This window comes from Emys orbicularis, chromosome 7 (genome assembly GCF_028017835.1).
Source record: "Emys orbicularis isolate rEmyOrb1 chromosome 7, rEmyOrb1.hap1, whole genome shotgun sequence".
Classification (NCBI taxonomy): Eukaryota; Metazoa; Chordata; order Testudines; family Emydidae; genus Emys; species Emys orbicularis.
The window spans coordinates 95,450,060-95,472,492 of NC_088689.1; the positions used below are offsets into that span (position 1 = coordinate 95,450,060).

Consider the following 22,433-nt stretch of genomic DNA (forward strand, 5'->3'; position numbering starts at 1 on the left):
TCCTCACCCAGGCGGTGGGATAAGGGCGAATGTCCCCATGTACACACTGTAAGTGTATCTTATCCCCTGCCAGTCTAAGGTTCGGGACCAGCCCCTCCCGTACGAGGGTCTGACTACATCCTGAGTCTACGAGAGCCCTCGTGTGGATCCCCTCGACCCGCACCAGAACCACCAATTTCCCTGGGCCCCTTTTCCGGGCTCTATGACCGGCAACCCATACCTGTCCATAGTTACAATCCATAAAAGGACATTCCCGCTGAAAATGTCCCTCTTGTCCGCACTCCCAGCAGCGGTTCCGGCCCTCCGCGGGTCCGTTGCCGTCCCTTGTTGGGCTTCGTCCCCCTTGGGGTGGCCGTTCTCTTCGACTCGGCCTCCGAGGGACTTCCCGCCTGGGTCCGGGATTGTGGAGGTTAGTAGGTGCGGGTCGGATGGAGGGGCAGGTTCCCGAGCCCCCGCTCCCCGAGGGCTTCCTCTGTCTGGGCCTTCTCCCCGGTTCAGGTTTCCGGACCTACGGGGGTGAGTCTGGGCTTCCTCAGCTGCTAAGCAATCCTCCATCAGGCCCACCGCCGCGGACAGGGTGGCCGGTCGGTGACGCTGTACCCATGCTTTCCCTCCTTCTGGGAGGATCTGGGTGAACTGTTCGAGGGCCACCCTTTCCGCTACGTGTGGCCCGGTCAAGCCCTCAGGCTCCAACCATCTCCAACAGAGGTCCCGTACCCGTTGGGCCACGGCCCGAGGCCGAGCTCCAGGAGGGTACCGTTCTTTACGGAGGCGCTGGCGGTACGTCTCGGGGTTAATGCCGGTCTGGTCTAAGATGGCCGCTTTCACCCGGGGGTAGTCCAAGGCCTCTCGGGAATCCAGGTTACGGTAGGCCATCTGCGCCGGTCCCGTTAAATAGGGGGCCAACATCGTGGCCCAGTGTTCTGGGGGCCACCGAGCAGCGGTGGCGACCCGCTCGAATGTCACCAGGAATGCTTCCGGGTCGTTGCCTGGTCCCATCTTTGTGAGGCGGACCGTTAGTTCCCCCAGGTGGTCCACAAGCCCCGCGCCTGTGGTGTTGGGGGCGGGAACTCCTGGCGGTCCCATTACCGTAGCTATTTGTTGGACCAGGCGCTCTTGTTGTCCTTGGTATTGGGTGGCCAACTCGCGAAGGAGTTGCTGCTGTCGTTCCTGGTGCTGGGTCGTCTGTAGCTGCTGCTGGCTGGCCATCTGTTGCAGCAGGTGTGCCTGTTGTTGTCGCTGTTGGGCCACCTGTTCTTGCTGGTTCTCCAGCAACCACTTTACAAGTTTCTCGGCATCCATCTTAGACGGCGGGAGGGGTTCCGTCATCTAGACTCCGAGTATTGGACCTCTTAGCAGGTCCGGGGCCATGCCCGCATTCTCCACCAAATTTGACGGTCCACGCCCCTAAGGTTGCGGGCGGAGTGGACTATCCGCCACCGTCTGTCAACTAGCCCTTTAATCCAGGGCTGTATAGCCTAGTGGCCAAAGTCTATGACATCCCCTTTGCCTCACGGGGACGCAGCCTAACGGCAAGAGTCTGGAACCCAGCCCGTGGCTACCGGGCGGTAGGGCCTATAGGCCAGAGTCCCAAAAGCAACCCTCGGGAGGAGGGTAGCGTGGCCTAGCGGCCAAAGTCCCAAAAGCAACCCTCGGGAGGAGGGTAGCGTGGCCTAGCGGCCGGAGTCCCCAAAAGCAACCCTCGGGAGGAGGGTAGCGTGGCCTAGCGGCCGGAGTCCCAAAAGCGACCCTCGGGTGGAGGGTAGCGTGGCCTAGCGGCCGGAGTTCCAAGAGCGACCCTCGGGTGGAGGGTAGCGTGGCCTAGCGGCCAGAGTTCCAAGAGCGACCCTCGGGTGGAGGGTAGCGTGGCCTAGCGGCCAGAGTTCCAAGAGCGACCCTCGGGTGGAGGGTAACGTGAGGCTTTTTTACCAACTCAGCGGGGGGGGTTCCGACCAAAACACGCCGAGATTCCCCGGGGGGGGGGGGGGGGGAAGTACCACTCTGTCACCCTCCCAGGGTCCCTTACTACCAGCGTCTCCGCTGGGGTCTCCCAGGAGTCGACGGGTCCTTGGTGCTCGGCGAGTTCGGTCGTCCCATGGGTCTCCTCTAAGCGCCGGGGCGCCGGCTGGCCGTGGACGGCGTCTCTTCCCGGCGTAGCCACCGGCTGTGGCTGGTCCGCCGCAAGAGCTTCCCCGGCAGGTCCTTCGCCTACGGGCTCCAGCCCAGACTGAGCCGGTCTCCCTCCCTTTATACTCCTATAGCACTTGGAGCATGCCCAGTCCGCCCAGGGAGGCGGGACTTCCGCTGTCAGTCCCTTTGGCTTAACTCCTTCCGGGTTAAGGCGGGGTTGCCTGGCCCCTCCCTCTAGTCCCTGGGGCTTAACTCCTTCTGGGCTAAGGCGGGGTTGCCTGGCCCCGCCACAGACAGTTAGGATCATTGTAATCCCTGTGACTCCGTGGGCCGCTTTATTCCATCTAAATTAATACAGTGCTGCTATAAATGTAGATTAGGTGAAACTTTTCAGTAGACCCACTTTATAATTTAAGGAAATCAAAGCAGAACATCTAGAGATTTATTTTTTATGAAAATCAATGTAACCAGTTGGACATTTCATATAGCTAACCACCACCATGGCACACAAAAAAAAGATTAAAAGAAGAAACAAAGGAACATTTTGAAAGAGCATGTGCCAAATGTTCAACTCTCCATCGGGGACAACCAACTTGAGTTACAGCAATGTAATAGAAATGTGCAACAGTGCTGGGCATTTTTACATGGTTATGTATAGGGTAACTGAGTATGAGCTGAATTCTGGTCTCTCACAGGTGAAAATCCAGTTGAAGCCAATGAAGTCAATGGTGTCATTCCACATTTACACCACTGTGGAAGAGCAGAATTTGGCCCTATACAAAGTGCAAAAATAAACCATTCAAATCTCTTGTTTTACCATATGTAGGCTGCTTCGTATCTTTTCCTGGACAGTTTGATCAGAGAAAAGACTCGTATCTCAGCGCACACATATGCCAAGTGGATAGACAGGAACTGCACATGTAATATTTTTGAGGCGAAATGTCTTGGGGAAACTTCATTTAGCGACCACCTCAATGGTTCAAAATTTGATTTTGTAAGCAGTATACAAAAAGGTTCCAGTGGAGCACATTCAAAATATGGTTTGGTTTAATAGTGTGCCTTGGCAAGCATGGTAGCATGAGAAGGACAGGAGGAGCACAAGAAAGAGGAGAATTAAAAAAAACCCTGTTGTTGAATCTACCGTAAAGAAAGCTGTGGCCTTTGCCGTCCAATAACCATGTTATTGGTACAGCCAGGGAGATAGGCAGGGAATGAAGGATGCCAACATCAATGCACTAGGGACTTGCTCACTCATCTTAAGATGGCTTCTTGGCAGTCACTATGCCAACTAATTCAGGCAACCTATTTGCAATACATTAAGTGCCTCTCTCATTGCCTGAAATCTGTCACACTCAATTATCGTTAAGTTTGGCTTTTTTGTAATTATGCTTTACTTTAAAAGGTACCGACAACAGAGACAAAAATAACAAAGGTGCAACTCTTTTTAAAGCAGTTACCAGTCAGTGCATTTGAACTCCAGTGAAATGCCACCAAACACACTTTTAACGTGAATATGCCTGCAGCAACCAGAGTTAATATGTAGCAGCAGTTTCCCCAAACAACTACTGGCCTCACTGAATCTTCCAGAGTGACACTTCCTGCATTTAGATGGCTTCCTTAGCATACCTTTATTGTGTACTGATAGGCTCCTGCCTTTGGCTGCCATGGAAATGTCAAAATGCTCGGTGAAAGGATAATGGGAACATAAATTTCAACTTCTTGCTGGTTTCGTACTGGTACAGGCAATGTATGAACACCTCCATCCTATAATAAGTAACAGCATGTACAATTATAAATGACATTCATAGCACTTTTTAAAAGAAAATTCTGTATTTATTTATAAATAGGTTACTGAGGAAACACACACACACACACACACACACACACACACACACACACACACACAGAAAAAAGGATATATTTAGCACCATTTTTTTTTTTATACTATTAGCTCTGCACTTCCTGTGAGCAAATTAGCAACTCATTGGAACAATGCCTACTCTATATTAGATATACCACTGTCATTACTCTGGAGCCATAGATGAACATGGCAATTTACTGGCAAATTAAGTAACAAGGAGCCCACTTATCCCTTCTCCACTCCTTGTACTTCATAACCCTTCTTCACACCCTGCTCAGCCCCTTCCTACTACAGTCTGTTCAGTGGGAAAGGGACAGATTGTGGGTGGAGAATAATGCATCTTTGCCCAAGGAAGGGATTCTTAATACCATACTCTGAAACTGGCTGTTACGTTGCCATCAAGAGCCTTCCATGACTATGATTCCCAATGAAGATGTAATTCCCCCTGCTGTTACTCCTGCTGGGGTTCTGAAAGCACTGCAAGTCTCGCAGACCTTGGGGAGGCCTTTTCAGAAAAGCTGACAGAGAGAGGCCGACTGCCTGAAGCAGAGGGTGGAATTGGTTCACCACTTTCAAGGAGCAGCTAGGAAGAGATTTGAGAACAAATGTGTCTCAGTATTTGAACCCCATCAAGTTTCAGACATAAAACCAAATTGCTGAATGGGGAGGAACCCTCCCAAACTGAAGTGCCCTGGTGGCTGCATACTTGGCAGCCACCACGACTGGCCAGGCAGCAGAAAAGTTTAATCAATATTCATTTTTAAGAGGCTTGTGGGCTGGTATGTGTGGCAGGTCTTCTTTCTAGCATTTAATGATCACTTACCAAATGACAGAAAGTGTCCCAAACTTTAATGTAATGCAAAGCAGGGCCAGGACATGGCACAGTGAGTCAGAATTTCCCTACACACAGTAGTAAGCCTTGACATTTACTCAGAGTAAGTGACTGGGCCCTTAGTCAGCACCCTGCTACAAGACATGCCCACGTATTCCGGATAGCTACCAGAGAAGAAATTCAGAGCAGTGCATTTCAATCACTCTAAACAAGCGGTAAATGGCACACAACTAGGAATCAATCTTGCAACCTTACTCAGGCAAAACATCTATTATTCATTCTTTCTATTTTTGTAGCATTCAGGAGTCCCACCTACAGACCAGGACCCCATTGTGTTAGGCACTGTACAAACACAGAACAAAAACACTTTATTGAGCATTTTGCTTAAGTAAGAAATTCAGGCTCTGCCCCCTCGTCCATTTATATATGTTCTTATTTTTGTGTGGCTTAGTCATTTAATTCCTATTTTTGCTTTCAGAGGAGTGTACCAATAAAAAGATTCTGATGTGTATGTACTTGGTAATTTTTCTAAGCATATGAGCAAACGAGAACATTTTTAGTAAGACATACCTGATCTACTACAGATGTTAAAGCAGCATCGATAATAGTTTGACCCTTCTTTATTGCTTTCACATAGTGATATGATCCATTCAGAGAGGATTTCAAAATCTCAAAATATTCTTCAGACAATTCTGTATTAATTCTGATATTCTGAAATTAAAATATACTGCTTATGTGTTGCCAGGGATTAACAACATTGAGGAATACATTTCAGGACAGCAAAAAAATATTATTTTGTTAAAAAAAAATAATCAGAAAATCCAACCAGAAAAAAAGTCACACTACACATATATGGTCAACTTACAAACAAATAAATCCCCAAATATCCAACCTTGCTCTCAGACAAATAAATAAGATTAAGCTAAAATTTCCAAGTTTAGGTGCTTGAGATTAGAAAGCTAAATAAGGTTTTCAGATGTGCTGAGCAGACAGCTTCCAAAACAGATCATTCATGTAGGTGAATGAATATGGATTCAGATGCCTAACCTGAGGTACTGAAGTTTGAAAATGTTGACATATAAATAATGTAAACAAATGTTATAAAGTTACATTGTATAACTATATATAGTTTAACAAGCTTATCTGAAAGTCAGGGGTATAAGAGGGTTTTTTCCCCCCTTTAAGACAGTCATCATCCAGTGCATCAAGATCATCTTATTGGTTTCCTGTGGGACAGAGTACTAGCATCCAAAAACACTTCTATCATCATAATTTAAGAGAATTTATTTCCATCAAAAACAACCTCTAATGTTGCAGGAAAGGACATCACTACTTCTACCACTAAACTAATCAATTCAGATTTTACAACCTCCAATTTACAATTTCTCTATTCTGTCATCCTTAATACGCAAGGAAATATATGAACTATTTCCCTAACAACAAATTTCTTTGTAATTTGGGTTAAAACTTACACCGGTGTAGCTATGTGGTATGGGGTGTGAAAACACCACACCCCTGAACAACATAGCTATGGCAACAAACCCCCCTTATGTATACACAGCTATGCCGACTGAAGAGTGCTTGTGTTGCTGTAGCACTTAGACAGTCTTAGAATGTCAGGGTTGGAAGGGACCTCAGGAGGTCATCTAGTCCAACCCCCTGCTCGAAGCAGGACCAATCCCCAGACAGATTTTTACCCCAGCTCCCTAAATGGCCCCCTCAAGGATTGAACTCACAACCCTGGGTTTAGCAGGCTAATGCTCAAACCACTGAGCTATCCCTCCCCCCTATGGTGGTGTTCTCCCTACCCTGGAATAAAAACTCCTCCTGTCGATATATGTTGCGTCTACACTGGCGGCTACATCTGTGTAATCACGTAAACTTACTCCATAAAACTAGAGAAGAAACACCTTTGACAAGAGGTTCAAAAAAGATTTAATACCTTGAAAATGTCTGCTAACTACACTTGGTGCTCATCCTTACTGGCTGCACTGGTTTGGAAGTTTCATTCTATCATAAACTTGCAGAGATGCAGCACGCCCGCCAACATTCTCTCAGTTTTTCTGTCACATGTGCTAAGATGTGTCCCGACAGAGTTACCCAGCATGCTTTGTAACAACAAAAAATTTATAACTTTCCAAGTCTGTGTAAGTAAAGGGTTGCTTAGCTAATTGCACAAATTTTTTTACAGATTTGCTAGATACACAACGTCCAGTAACACAGAATTGAAACATATACCAACACTGCACTTACATCAGATAAATACACCTTATTGCTTGATTTGTCATATGCTTCTATTGTAATTTCATAAAGTCTGCCTGTTTCTAGGACCCATCTGTCACCAGGATGAATTGTAAATCCTGTAAAACAGAAAACATTCAACAGCATAGACCAGAAGGCCATTTATGTGATGAACTATTATGTATCATATATTCACAAACATTTTGGTTCATAAAATTTAAAGATGTGCTTTAATTGCTGAAGACTAATGGTGGGGAAACAGAGGAAATCAATAGTTAAAGCCAAAATTGCTTAATATGAAACATTTTCTTATTAAAAAGACATTTGTACTATTCTATAATTTATATATGTGAGCAGGTACAGGGACTTAGATACCATATGCACCGATACTGCACAGAGGCATTGATACAGTATATAGTTTGAGAATTTGTTAAAGAAATAAACACTCGGAAGAACAACAGCAAATACTAACCTAAATATCCAGGATCCACAACATAGATAGTGCTGTTTGGTAATCTGGAAGCACCTTGCATGCGAATACCTGCAATCTCAGTCAAGGAACTAAAAGGCTTTGAAAGAAGAACATTAAAACTAACTTCTGTCTGGGACTGCTTTCATGGCTATTTAAAACTGACTCCATGTTCCTGAAAAGAAGGACACAAAAATGCTAGCTCTCTTAAGAGTGAGCATTTCCAGAATATACTGGTTTACAACACACACACACACACACACACACTCTCCCTCCTCCTCCCTCCCATTAAGATAACAGACAAGATAATTTAATGGATCTTTTCCAGGCCTAAAGCCCTAATTTCTAGGAGCACGTCAAGGTATCTGGAGATAGTGGTGTGACTGAACTCACAGCAGTGTTGCTTTCTACACCTGTCAGCTAGTGCTGATTTTCAGACCACTGGACAAAGCATGGATAGTTTTATCCTGGTGTGTGTGGCAGAGAGTGGAAAATCTGCCTCCTGACATCAGGCATTGAGCACCCCACAGAAAGGATATTTTTGTGCCCCAGCACTAGGTTAATTTGTCCCTGCTGCAATGCAGTTACCGTTGATGTTGCCTGATCCAACTTGGCAACAGGCCGAGCTGGATCTCCCTCAGGACCAAGGATGTTGTTCTGAAGCTGCAGTTCATAGTGATCTGAAGGCATCATTAATTCTGTACATGAAGCAAGAAGACACATGAAACAACACAAGCTAATGTGTCACTGTTTGGACCCTGTTAATTATTACTGATTAATTTTTTATTTGATGCCTAGCACACATTAAATTGGTGCTTTAAATAGTTTTGTAGAAAATGCATTTTCTACACCCAGGCATGAAGCATAATCTAAGCTAGATGAATAAAACAATATTTTGTTCCCATTGCTGAAGGCTCCAACTAAAATTGCCTTCCTGCTTAAAGGAGAATGACATCAGACCAATTTCTGGTCTTGGCAAAAGGAACTTTTTACATGAGCAACTGAAATCCATGCTGCTGCATCCCATACTGCCAGCTAGAGAGCTGAAGTAGGTCTAAGTGAATACATCATTTCATATCTGGTTTCTTAAAATAACTCCCATCAGCAATATTGCAAGTTTCTTGTACTTGTACCTGTATCTTATAAACAAATCTCCTCATTCTCTGAAATTGGTATCCAGCTAGTTCAACCTTTCTCCAATTTTCATATTAATTTGCCAAGAAAATGGAGTAACATCTAAATCAGGCATTTCACAAAGTGAATGAGGCCTTTCTGTGGAAAACAAATGTACTAAAAATTCAAATGTTTCCCCAATATGAAAGACAGATGAACACGTTTGAATAATACAGACCTGGATCCCAAACTTGCAAACTGTTATGCATGTGCTCAAATTTATGCACATGACTAATCCTTAATAGGACTACTCCTACATAGAAGATAAGCATATGCATAAGTGTTTGCATGATGAGAGAAAGGGAGGGAGATAAAGGATATCTCATCATAATTTTGATTATGAAAGTTTAACAATCTAAGGTGAATTTAAGACCATTTCCTTATCAGTGTACGCAATATTTTAATTTTCTACTCATAGGTGAAAAATTCACACTGAATGTGGAATATTAAGAAAAATGGAGGAAGACAAACCTGTAATCTTGCCTTGTCTTATTTTCTGAACTTTATATTGAAGTGATGTTCCTACCAGCAGGTAGATATCATAAGCTGGATTTAGAAGAATGTTTTCCAAAATAAGCAACCTGACTTCTGCAGGATGTACATTCTATTGGTTAAAAGAAAAAACAAAGCCACATTTTAAAGTAACAAATATACCCATTTAAAAAAAGCTTCATAATCCACAAATAAAAAATATGTATAAAGTTATTTCTGTCCTGAAGAACAGTTTAACACCACCACTTTTCTAATGGCAATAGAACTCAGAGCACATAGTGGTACACAGAAGCACAGCTTTACTTGCACCATCAGCAATGGATACTAAAGGAGATAAGCAAAATGAGACATTTGAAGATATCTGAGCAGGGTCAAACCAATCAACAGTTAACTTAATGATTAATGTGTAAAATGTCAAGTGATGAATACAAAGATGAGGTCTCAGATATACAGAGATGAGGATTATTTGACCATGAAAGAAGACAAGCAAAAATAAATAAATTAATAAATAAATAAAAATGGCCAGGGTGTTAGAGACAAGGTAATCAAAATATTTTGGTGTCCATCATTCCTCTCTAATCATTACAACAGTACTTGTTGTACACCTCTTATTTAAGATCAACCAGTGTTTTCATAAAGCCTTCCACAATTGCTTTCAAAATTTCATAACTTGAAAAATCTTAATGTTGGCACACTTCTGGGGCTTTTGGCTTGTTTGAAGTGTACCATTTAATAAATATTGATGGCTAAGAATATCACATGACTAGACAGAAAAATACTGGATTTCAGTGAAAGAATGTACACATCTTCTGCAGCGCTGGAAAAAAGGTAAGTGTATCATAAACATTTGTATCTGTTTGTGCTCTGCAGGGAGCATTTTTATAAGGGTCCAAACACATTAAATGTAGCAGCACTCCAAAAGTCTGTACAGTACCATGCATCATACCAAACTGTTACAGATTTTCTTTTTTTTTAATACGACTTCCCAGAATAGGACAAGCGTAGTATGTATTTGCTACAAGTGTTTTTCTTTTTACACTACAGTGCAGCAAACATTTAAATTCTCTAATTGCATGACAGTTTTGAAATGCTTCAGAGGAGACATTCGGATGTATCAGATGCAAAGTACTTTTATGAAGAACTGGCATTTACATATTTACCAGATAGACTTAAGAATGTTTTTTCCATTTTTTAAGTACACCTCTACCCCGATATAACGCTGTCCTCGGGAGCCAAAAAATCTTACCGCGTTATAGGTGAAACCGTGTTATATCGGACTTGCTTTGATCCCCGGAGCGCTGCTTTACCGCGTTATATCCGAATTCGTGTTATATCGGGTCACGTTATATGGGGTAGAGGTGTACTGGAAATATTTTTTAACCTCATCACACGTTTAAAATCCCCCCCACGTATATTCCAATCTATGGCCTAGATTAAAAATGTTACACATAGAACTGCAGGCTTTAACAAATTACATTTCTTGAGGGTGGAGAGGTGAAGAGAAAAGTGAGGCTTTGGGGAGGAAAATTGCTGTTAAATACTCAAGGAAGCTTGAAGGAGGCCAGTTTTAGTTTATTGGCAAAGTAACATGTATTGCCATGTGAGAGGCTACAGGGTGAGTTACTCTGCAGCAAGCCAGGGTGTGACTCTATAGCACATCATCTTGCGATGCAGTAACATCCCGTGTGGACACTGCTACAGTGCACTGAAAGTCCTGGAGTGTGGCTTGGCTTAAACGTGCTACATTTGAAAGCATAGTATGCTAACTTTCAGTGCGCCGCAGCGGTGTCCACATGGAACTTGATTCACAGAGAGCTGGTGTGCTATAGATTCACCCTGGCTTGCCACGAATTAACTTGCTCTGTAATTTGCCAACTATCCCTTGCACAAACTGGTGCCAACAGTGCTGCAGAGTGCATTGGCATAGCCAGTACTACCAGCAGTAAAGTTTCCAGGTTAATAATGCTGTCTCTGACCTCCAGCTCAATCCAACTGGCCATGGCATGGTTTTAAGCACTTTGAGAACTGACTCTGAGTAGAAAAGTCTACTAAATAGTGGTTACACCAGGAAGTGATTAAATTTTTCAATTAGCAAATAATAATTTAAAATGTATAGCATTTTCCAATCAAGAACCTTAAAGTTCTTTACTGACATTAATAAACTTCACAACACAACAATGGAATACTAATGCCATTTCACAGATAGGGAAACTGAGGCACAGAGTGTATAAGTAATTAGTCCACACTGCTGCAGCCAGGAAAATATACATAGTGAAGAGTTCATGAATCATGTGTGCTTTCAGCCACTAAATCATGCTTCCCCTTACAATCAGATGTTCTCTCCTTATGGTCTTTTGCATATCCAGGTAGAACAACTTAGGAGGCTCGGTGCATTGAAAGTCTGTTCATATTTTGGTTTATTCTTAATAGGAAAAAAATAAGAAGGTGCAGGGTAATAGGAAATTCTTGGGTTTTTTTTATTAACAGGGAATTTAATTTACTTATGTATAGATGGATCTCTCTTATATCCTTTCCTTTTTATGCAAGCCATTTATATCTGTTTGAGCATTGGCCTGCTAAACCCAGGGTTGTGAGTTCAATCCTTGAGGGGGCCAGTTAGGAATCTGGGGCAAAAATCTGTCTGGGGATTGGTCCTGCTGAGCAGGGGGTTGGGCTAGATGACCTCCTGAGGTCCCTTCCAACCCTGGTATTCTATGATTTGCCGTTATAGCCCACAGACATGCCAAAAAGTGTTTATAAAAAATGAAAGTGGCCATACAGCAGTGACCACACTGAAGCTGCAAAATGTAGTGCTCTGTCCTTCTTCCAACTTTCAGGTTTACTGTCCTGGATAGTGGGACAAACACCAAGAACCTGGGTGATATCCTGGGCCCAAAAAAGTCAATAGTTTTGCCACTGACTTCAGTGGAGTCAGGATTTCAGTGCAAGAATTCAGCCATAAATTATGTTCTGCATCCTGGCACAACCCACAAATTCTGTGGCCCTTTAGAATTTGTTGACTGCCTGTCACACCCTGCAATAGCTGCAGATGCAAAAAGCTTGTCCCTGCAGCAGCTCAAACAAGGAAGCAATTCCAAATTATACATTGTTCAGCAATGCTGCAGAAGGATAAGGTGGAGAATTGAATCTTGTGGAGAATGTGTCCCACCCTACGATTTTTGGAGGCAAATTTTTTAAAAATACTGTAAGTGAACATTTATTTCTTAAAATATTGCAAAGTCTAAAATACTAATGAAATGCAAAACATTCCTGTAAGAAATAACCCATTAAAAAAAAGAGATAAATGTCTGTTAGTACAATCTATTTAACAGAAAGGACAATTTCATTACTAGGGTTAAAATGAAAACACAGTTACTGTAGATTACAAAGAAACAAATAGCATAAATCAATAGGAGACCTGGGAAAAAGGCCAATGTTATAGTTAAACACACTTGTTTATTAGCATTTGATCTCACTGCTTTCTGAGACTGGAATCTAATGAGGCAGAATTGATTACAAAATGAGGATTGGTACGATGCAGGGAACTAAGGGGGTGGTCTCAATTCAACAAATGCGCAACACAGAAAAATCCATCAGATAAATCTTTAATATTTGTTGACAGGGAGCCAGAGGGCCAAAACCTCATCCCACAATGAATGCTGATAATCACCGAGCAGTGGGAATGCTTCTATTTGGTAGCAGTAGTAGATCAAGGCTCCAATTCAGCAAGGTACCTAACTGTGTGTCCCCCACTTGAGTCAGGCTGACAACTTGCATGCTTAAAGGTACACATGTGTTTAGGTGTCTTGCTGAATCAGGGCCCTGTTGAGCTACACAATGCTGCACAGCATTAAGTGAAGGCCAGAATCTGGCAGATGTTGTCCAAGGATATTAATAATCAAACATTAATAATAGCAGCACTTTTTAAAAATGTATGATGTCAAAGCACTGTGCAAATATCCAAGTGTCATTATGCTCTGATCCAAAGACAATAAACTTGGAATCCCAAGATGCCATTTTTTTTCATAATCACTTTTCAACTTCCAGTAGAAGTTTGCACAGTTTACAAGTGAACAGCTGTTTTTATAACTGGGAACCTTACATAATCTGGGATTTCAAAAGTAAACTGTCTTATTTCTGGTTTGCACAACACCACAATAAGTTCACGTTATTAAGTATTTGTATTACAAAAGTGATTAGAGAAATGAGAGCCACACTGCACTAGGTGCCATATAAACATAGAGTGAAAGGCGGTCTCTGCCCTGAAGAGCTAGTGATCGAAGAGAAGGAAAAGAAATTGTGAATTTGGAGTGCATTCCTTTGTAAAACAAACTAAATAACATAGGAATGAGATATCTACACCATCCTGTCACAGAGTCAGGTTTAGAAACTAGCTTTGGGACCCACATCATCTGGGGAGCCCATTAAACAGGATAACTGCACTATTCATCCCGAGTGCTGGGCAAAAATCAATGAAGTAGTAGTATTGGCAACCACCTCAGAAAAAGCCACATAATCTACCCATTGGTAAAGGGGGGCAGTGCTACAGTAGCTGATAAAGGAAGAGATGTTGGAGTGGGGTATGTTATAATATGGGAGGGAAAATTAATGCGGTTCCAGGGAAGTTCTGCCATGAAAATAAAAAAATAAACGAACCGTGTGAATTTCTTACCTTATAAACAGATTCCTGTATTCTTGCTTTTAATTTGGAACTCCCTGTTTTCATTCCAGACACCAGAACGGTGTCTCCTTGTTTGGCAACTTTTTCCATCTCTGATATATAGGAAGGCGGTATGTAGGTAGATTCTAAGAATTTGAGTATACTGAAAAGTGAACAGAACAACTTTATGAGACAAGAGTCATGAATAATGTATGCTAACCCGGGTCAGAACTACAGTATTGTCTACTTCTCGCACAAATGCCCACAGCACATGTAAGATGCTTATCTTAAGCCAGGAAGGAGAGGCTCAATTTTCACTTATATTTCTGAACACATGAATGTTAAATTAAGCTTTCATGGGTGCTGTATGGGGTTGTGTAGGACTGGAAAACATAGATGGCTATAATACCTATTTGCAGGTCCCTTTTCTAACCTGTACTGCGACTGTTAGGCATAATTGTACTCAGTACCAAGTTAATTCAGAGTTCGCATTGTATTCTGCAATGGACATATAGTACACAATACATCTGTGTGCTCTGACACTGTGGTACTCTGGCTTCTGTGGCTAATTTGTGTAGTGACTGGGATAAAAGTGCATCTGAAGCCTATGTATAGAAGGCAGGACCTTCTTAGAGACATACAGGAAACATGGATGAGGTATCTCCAATGATGTTTCCAGTCTGCATATAGAGGACTCTCTAGATCAGTGAGGTATGGTAAATGGGAAAGGCATTGCGGTTCTGTTTGTGATTAAGAGAACATTATGGTGTTTTGCTCAAGTGAACTAGAAGGGTGTTTGATGTGAAGTGGATAGGAAGTGCTGATTAAATGTGTACAGGCAGTATGTAAGTTATGTATTTTGTTGTCTCTGATGGAAATTTAGATGAGGTATAGTAATTAGGAGAAAAGGAATTTCTGGTGGACAGGATCTGGGTAGGTGTTGATAACAGGGTCAAATTTTGAAGGTTGCTTGCAAAAAAACACCAAAAACAAAACTTAGGATGAAATTTTCCAAGGAGCTGAATGATGTTAGGCACCAGACCTCCACTAGATTTCAATGGGAGTTCAGCAACTTAAAGCCCTCAGGTTTCTTTAAAAAACAGCCTTAAACTCTGAATTTCTTGCTTCAAAACTTTTTTTTTTTGGGGGGGGGGGGTGAGGGGAGAACACAACCACTTTATTAAAAATATTATATGTTAAAAGTGTGACAGATTTTCCATCCCTTGGAGTTTTTAAATCAAGATGGGATGTCTTTCTAAGAGCTGGGTTGGATTTTCAAAAGCACCTAAATGATTCAGGGCTTGTCTACACACAACAGCTGTACCATTTCAAAAAACAAATAAAACAAAACACACACATTAGTGCAGAAAGAGTTCTATCCATATAAGCTGCTAAAAAGGCATGTTCTGCCATTACAGGCAAAACCCAGGGGAAATACTGTCAGAAAAAAAATAATGTAGGTTTGATCAGAGAAATTAGTAAACATTGGTTTACTATTAAAAAAAAAAAAAACCACACCCAATGTAACAGAGTACTACAGACACAACAACACAGATATTTCACATTAATGAGCAGGACTCTTAAAGCACAATATACTTTCCTATCTCCTCTGCCTCACGCTTTGATTCACTTCCTTACTAACTAAATTTTGCTGGATATTATTTTCTTAAGTAAATGGAAATCCTGGCACTTGAGTATGAATCTATTGTGTCTTAGCGTCCCGATTATATATTACAAGAACGGCGGTTTAATGTTCTACTTGGCTAGTATGTGGGAACTGCTTGATAGGAAAGAAAATTGATTTAGTGTTTTATATGCTTCTGGTATGACCAGAAACTCAAAAGTATGTCAGGCAGGCATTTCTGGAGCTGACATTCATATCAAGCAAAGCAAACACTCATTGTAGCATTTACTATGATGGATACTAGTAGAGTTCTATTAGACAAAATAATCCTGCTTTGCTGAAGGCCTATTACCAGTCAGTCAGTATCAATATAAAGGCTAAACCAGGACGTTGGGAACCTAAAATGAAAAATATCCCAGATACGACAACGCTGGGTAGCCTTCAAAGTTGATGAGTTTAATAAGAGTAGAAATTGAATCCCTGTAGCGTGACTCCTCTCAGTCAAAGGAAATCAACAGAATACTAAAGAAGGTACAGTGAAAGCTTATGCAGTACCTATAAGTGAGGGGAAGACTGTTGGTGGGTAAGCACAGGAAGCTAGGAGTATTCCTATCCCTGCCACAAGCTCTCAGTATGATGTTGTGCAAGAACTTAACCTAGCTGTGTCTTAGTTTCCCATCTGTTAAACATAGATAATAGTATTTCCCTACCTTCCAAAGGTGTTACAAGGCTAAATTCATTAAGAAGTTGCAAAACACTTTAAGACCTTTGGATGGAAGTTTCTATTAGAGTTCAGAGTTTGGGCTAGACCCAGAGGTGGGCAAACTACGGCCCGCGGGACCCTCCTGCCCGGCCCCTGAGCCCCTGCCCTGAGAGGCTCGCCCCCTCCCCCGCAGCCTCAGCTCACCCCACCGCCGGCACAATGCTCTGGGCGGCGGGGCTGCGAGCTCCTGGGGCAGTGCAGCTGCAGAGCCGCGGCCTAACCCGGTGCTCTGTGCTGCGCGGTGGCGTGGCTGGCTCCAGCCAGGCGGCGCGGCTGCCTGTCCTGCTACTCTGGGCGGCGCCGCTGTAGCGCCGCCAGCCACCGGTGCTCCAGGCAGCGCGGTAAGGGGGCAGGGGCGGTTGGACAAAAGGCAGGGGAGTTCGGGGTGGTGGTCGGGGGCGTGGATGAGGGTCAGGGCAGTCAGAGGGCGGGGAACAGGGGGGTTGAATGGGGGCAGGGGTCCCGGGGGGGCAGTCAGGAAGGAGAGAGGGGGTTGGATGGGATGGCGGGGGACAGTCGGGGGCAGGAGTTCTGGAGGCGGTCAGGGACAAGGAGAAGGGGTGATTGGATGGGGCAAGGGTCTCAGTGAGGCAGTCAGGAAGGAGGGGGGGGGGTTGAATGGGGCGGCGAGGGGTCCGGGAGCCATCAGGGGACAGGGAGTGGGTGGATGGGGAAGGAGTCCTGGTGGGGGGCCGTCGGGGCAAGACGGGGTGGGTGGGTGGGTGGGTGGGGAGAGTCGGATGGGGGCGGGAGGCGGGCCATTTCTGGCTGTTTGGGGAGGCACAGCCTCCCTTAACCAGCCCTCCATACACTTTTGGAAACCGGATGCAGCCCTCAGGCCAAAAAATTTGCCCGCCCCTGGGCTAACCCCTACTCATGAGTCAATGGGACCATAGGTGTGGTGTGCAGGGGTCCTACAGATTATAAGTGCCAAGCAAGACACAGTGGTTTGGATTTTCAAAATGGTGTGAGGCTAAATCTGCTACATCTTCCATTAGAATGCTAAATGCCCTGCTCTGAAAGTTTAAAAAACCTCATTAAAACCTTTTAAAAAATGAAATATTTGTTTCTCAGTACAGTTCCTTGTAAATGGTGTCGAGAGTCACCAACACCTCAACCAAACTTTGGCCACCTTGTTGGCAGTCTCAGCAGAGTGGTCAAGTACTGAACGGGCCATAGCCCCACCTTCCAAATGAGAGGCTAACCTCTGACCTCTGCAGCCACCCCTATATCCTTACGTACCAATCGCAGCACTAATACCGTATCGTTTTCCCCAGTTGTTTGGGGAGGGGTCAGCTCTGGCATAGTTGAGTCTATTGCTAATTTTTTATTGGTGGTTTAGAACTATATGCGCAGCTTCTGAACATCATCAATTGTATTTTTATTATTGCAAATTTTAAATGGTTGTGAAAGTGCCCAGAATTGTGGATTGGCAGTTGTAGTAGTTAAAAACAATGAATCTGTATACTATACTTTGGATATTATAATTTCAGTTTATAGACCCAGATTCAGCAAGGTATTTTTGTTCATGCCTAACTTTAAGAACATGACTAAACCTGGGGCCTTTGAGAATAATGTAAATTGTGCTTACCGCAATGCATTGTGCGAATCTGAGAAGCCATCAGCCTCAGTATCTTTTACTATCGTCCAGTCAAAGGCTAACCCCGCCAATGTGCTAAAAGTGTTTCCTATAAATCAAATGAATAATTAGGTAACAAAATTCAAAATGACAACGAAGTCTTCCTGCTGCTTGGAAACAAACAAACAAGAAATATCAATGAACAGAAGCAGGAGCATCTTAAATTTGCAAAAATCATTCAAACAAGATAGTTCTTTATTAAAGTTAAAAAGGAGAGGTGTTTTTTTAAGCCAGATAACTGGAAGGTTTGGAGAATCAAAATAGAATAGAGAATTGTTTACAATTTATGGTTTGATATGCTGCTTTGGATCTTCTTCTTAAATACTTAGCCGAATGGTCGGCCGTAACCATCGTTCACCATTGGATCTGTTCCTGTGCAGCCGCAAGGGCTTGACGGGCTAAGAGTCCAACACTGGAACAGACTTGATGCGCCCCATAATAAGAGGTCAGCCTCTGGGCCGCCTCCACTTCTCAGTTGGTGGAGTTTTATCCTGGATGTTACAAGCCAGCTGTAGAATGGAGCTCGCTGGAGCTCGCTGGAACGTCTTGTGGCATTCTTGCGACATATCCAAAAAGCGTAAGACGCCATCTGCAGACAATGGCCCCAGTAGCCTGTAGTGACCATAAACATCTGTGGTACAAATGCAATTGTTCCACTTTATGCCCAACATATGAAATTGGGAATGCTTTGGATCCCAGTACGTATATACAGGTATTATCATACACCCTCGCTGCTCAACTACAAATTTATATTTTCTGGTCACACTAAGTGTACCAGCATGTCTGCTCTGGAGAAAAGGGAATTAACTGTCTGAATTTTTAATAAGATACTGCTGGAATCACAACCTTCCCCCTTCAAAACAAGAACCATCTAAACCTTGATTAGATTCCATGACTACTTTTTGGATACCAATAGGACACATGCATCCTTCAATACAGGTTATTACAAAAGTCAGATGTGACAATGGGCCCATTCCTGGTAAGCAGCAAAACTCCCACTTTATTTGGGCCAAGTGGATATGAGGCATCTTTGTTTGAATGTTGAAAGCATCACAATATAATTTATCTCAAACTCATTTTCACATGCAGGATGGATTCCAATCCCGAAGTAGATGTGTGCCACTTAAAATTAGAAGCATTTTAACGACCACTGCAACTTCACTGCCAAGTTCCTTCAGCTAAAGGCTTATGGCATCATCTAAACCACAGAAATGCTGTAACAGTGGTAATACAATTCAAAGCATATTTTCCCTCCCAAATATATACAGACTCCCCCCAGGTTACGCAAATCTGCACTTATGGAAAAAGTCCCGTAAGCTAGAGATAGGAGGTGTGGGGGGGGGTGTTGGGGTTGGGGTTTTTTTTGCGCGAAACGGTCAGGTATACATTTCCAACTTACGCAAAATTCGAGTTACGCAAGGCGTTCCAGAATGGAACACTTGCGTAAGTTGGGGAGCGACTGTACTATACAGATACAAATAGCTTTGTATCCTGCATGAACAAGATTGTGACTATAAAAAGCATCTCTCTCTTCTTCCATTCTAAAACTTCTTTCTTTAACTCAGTCTATTACGGGGGAATATGTTTCAAACTGCTTGAGGATATTTTATTTAAGATGCACAGAGCTAAATTAGCTGTTCTCATAACAGATGTTTTAGCTTTGCAAAGCTAAGACATGTTTTCCCTCATTCTTGCTCAAACTAAAGATGCAAGCAGGGCAAGGAGAGAAAAGCACATTGTACCAGTGCAGAGATGTGTCTGAACAGTGCCACAGCAACACTCAGCAGAAGCACAATGAAATCCCTGCTGAGACAACGTGGACAGGGCCTCTGCAGCACAGGAGTTATCCAAGGTAAATAAATGTTAGAAAGTCCTATCCTAGTCTCACTGGAGTCAATAGAAAAACTCCATTTGGACTTTAGTTAGTAGCAGAATTTAGCCCGAAGTATAATTTAAAAAGAGTGGCATAATATATTAAATTTCATCCTGCCTGTTAGAAACTGAAAGCACTTTAGTCCCACTATGACTTGATTAGCCTCCATTAATCCTTATACAAAGTTTACACCAAGAACACACTGATCAATCAAGTAAAGATTAAGTTTGGACAGGAGTTTAAGAAGTCATTTTAGATACATCGGGATTATTTCCCCACCCTGCTCTTGCTAACAGTTCTATGACAGCAGTTCTAAAGCAACAGCACCACCAATTCTTTGGTACACTGAGCTATGATAAGACTGGAGTTTCCCTGTTCCCAGATTATGCCATAAAATAGCATACAACCTCAATATAAAAATTAATTATTTTTTTCAATGGACTATACATATATTATCTTGTCAGATGGTACTGAGATCCTTCAAGAATAGGGAACTGTGACAGGAAGTTTCTCAATACACCTCAGTTTGGTGATAAACAACAAGTTGTTGGGGTTTTTTTGTTTTTTAATAAAATCCAATTTCAAATCTTCTACTCTCTTCAAAATACTTTTGACCTGAATTTTTGTATTTAGTTCATCATGGAGAATACAGGCGATCTCTAACACACAGCAATTCAGGGACTTCATCTAAAGATATACTGATGAAGCGCACTATGTAAGTAGTAGGTCATTACAAGAAGCAATTTTCCAATTGTACTGCAACATAGTGATTAACATAGATCAAAAAGTTATGATAGACACAGCACAGTTACCAGCCATGTGGACCCAAATGCAGAATCAGAACCGAGGGTTACTAAAATAGGTGTAACATATACTTTACAGTGATTCCTGCTAGTGGTGCTCTAAGTCAAGAACCACTCATCATTTCTAGGACAAATCATTATTTTAAGCAGCTGAAATTCACAAATATAACTAAGGAACTGCAATGGTTCCAGCAGCTTTTTGGAATCCTATATATGAAATTACTTTGGGCCCTGATCCCACAGGCCCTACCCAGATAAAAATCCCATTGAATTGCAGGTTTGGCTTGGTCCTACAAATACTTACAAATGTAAATAACTATTCTTGAACTCCAGACTAATCATGTGAACTAAGCTATTTCCCATTTATTAGTTTGTCTAAACAATGTAAAAATGTTATGGTACTTTTAAAATGTTGAGATGGAATTTAATCTTAAGAGTTCTGCTCTTTCACCAACAATTGGAACTTCAAGCATTTAACAAGAAGCTTTCACTGTATTTAACTCTCCATAATTCACAACAAGCATAACAAAATAACTTTACTTTCCTAAAATATTTGGTAGAAAGTTTTGTCCAGAACCTGTGAATCAGAATTTTGATTCATTTTACACTGTACAAAAATGAATCAAGTCTAGAAGCTATGAAGACATGTACATGCACAGTAATTTTGTGATTAATTTTTTTAAATGTTTACATAACTGCTTTAACATTAACATTCTCCATGTTTACAGAGTGCCTTGATATAAAGCTATTTTGAGATAATGGGTGACTGAGTTTACACCAAGACTGATTTGGCTCATAGTATCAAAGATTGGTTGAATATCGTCTCCCTTCTTCATACACTCATGAGGCCAACTTCCCTATTGTCCTAAATTTTTTCAGCAATGCTGCAAAACTATTTGGGGAAAGTGCTAAGTGCTTATTTACATAGCACACGATAATTGGTGTCATCAGAAAAAATACATGTTAGAGCATATTTAATGTGCATGTTTAAAATGTCTTCTGCTTTTTTTACTGGCACTAACAAAAGTAATTTGCAAACAATACATTAGGATGTTAAGTGTGTGACAAAACTCCAAAAAAGTATGTATAAGGGGAGGCACCACTGTGAACTATATATCTAGGTACTGCTATTTACAGCATCCTCTGTCACAGGACCAGAGCTTCACAGTAAAGCATGACTGGATCTTTCACACAAGATGCAATAATGAGGCACAGTATATGGTCAGTCTGAAACAAAGATAACATTTTTAAAAATTCCCTAACATTCCATTATGTGTGTAAGTGAAATAATATACAAGTTACTACAAAATCTACCAAATATCATCATGTATATGTGCAGAAGTCCAAAGTAAAAGCCAGCTACAGGCCCTTTGCAATGTTCAACTATTCACCAATTACAAGCTTATTTTTTCCCCTTTATTTTTGCTCCTCTTGTATGCAAAAGAATGAATAATTTACTGTCTAAAAGTCATTTATTCAGTTTTCTTAAATAACAAGAGAGCACCTCTGAAATGTAAAGACTGTCTTCAATAATTCTGCTCATGTTCCAAAACTTGGTCACCTGTTAGTATAGGAACAATGTTTGCAAAAGGAGATGAATGTGTAGAAAGTATTGTAAGAGAAGACCATAGCAGTTTAAAAGTCTCCAGCAAAATTCTTTAAGTTGAGTTCCTAAAGTTAATCACTTACAAAAAAGCGATTTTCAGAGCTGCTGAGCAATCACTGTTTCCATTACTTTAAGCTTGAAAGTTTAAGCTTAGGCTCCTAGTGAAAAATCTTGTTCCAGCAATTTAGATTATACTGTTCTTTGTGGGTTTTAAACCACAGCTTCTGTTCAAACTTTAACTTGGATGGCTCCCAAAGCAAATTTGTC

The 22,433-nt window shown here is 42.1% G+C and overlaps 1 protein-coding gene across 1 annotated transcript in view; it reads right to left on the minus strand.

The window, feature by feature from the left end:
* Positions 1-22,433, minus strand: part of NUP210 (nucleoporin 210) — a 117,098-nt gene that overhangs the window by 78,155 nt on the left and 16,510 nt on the right. Inside the window, exons 4-11 of the mRNA XM_065408226.1 lie at positions 17,837-17,933; positions 13,871-14,021; positions 9,178-9,310; positions 8,062-8,231; positions 7,537-7,612; positions 7,077-7,183; positions 5,394-5,534; positions 3,757-3,894 (exon numbers count right to left, since the gene is read on the minus strand). Coding sequence (XP_065264298.1) covers positions 3,757-3,894; positions 5,394-5,534; positions 7,077-7,183; positions 7,537-7,612; positions 8,062-8,231; positions 9,178-9,310; positions 13,871-14,021; positions 17,837-17,933 — 1,013 coding nt within the window. The remainder of the gene's footprint in view (positions 1-3,756; positions 3,895-5,393; positions 5,535-7,076; positions 7,184-7,536; positions 7,613-8,061; positions 8,232-9,177; positions 9,311-13,870; positions 14,022-17,836; positions 17,934-22,433) is intronic.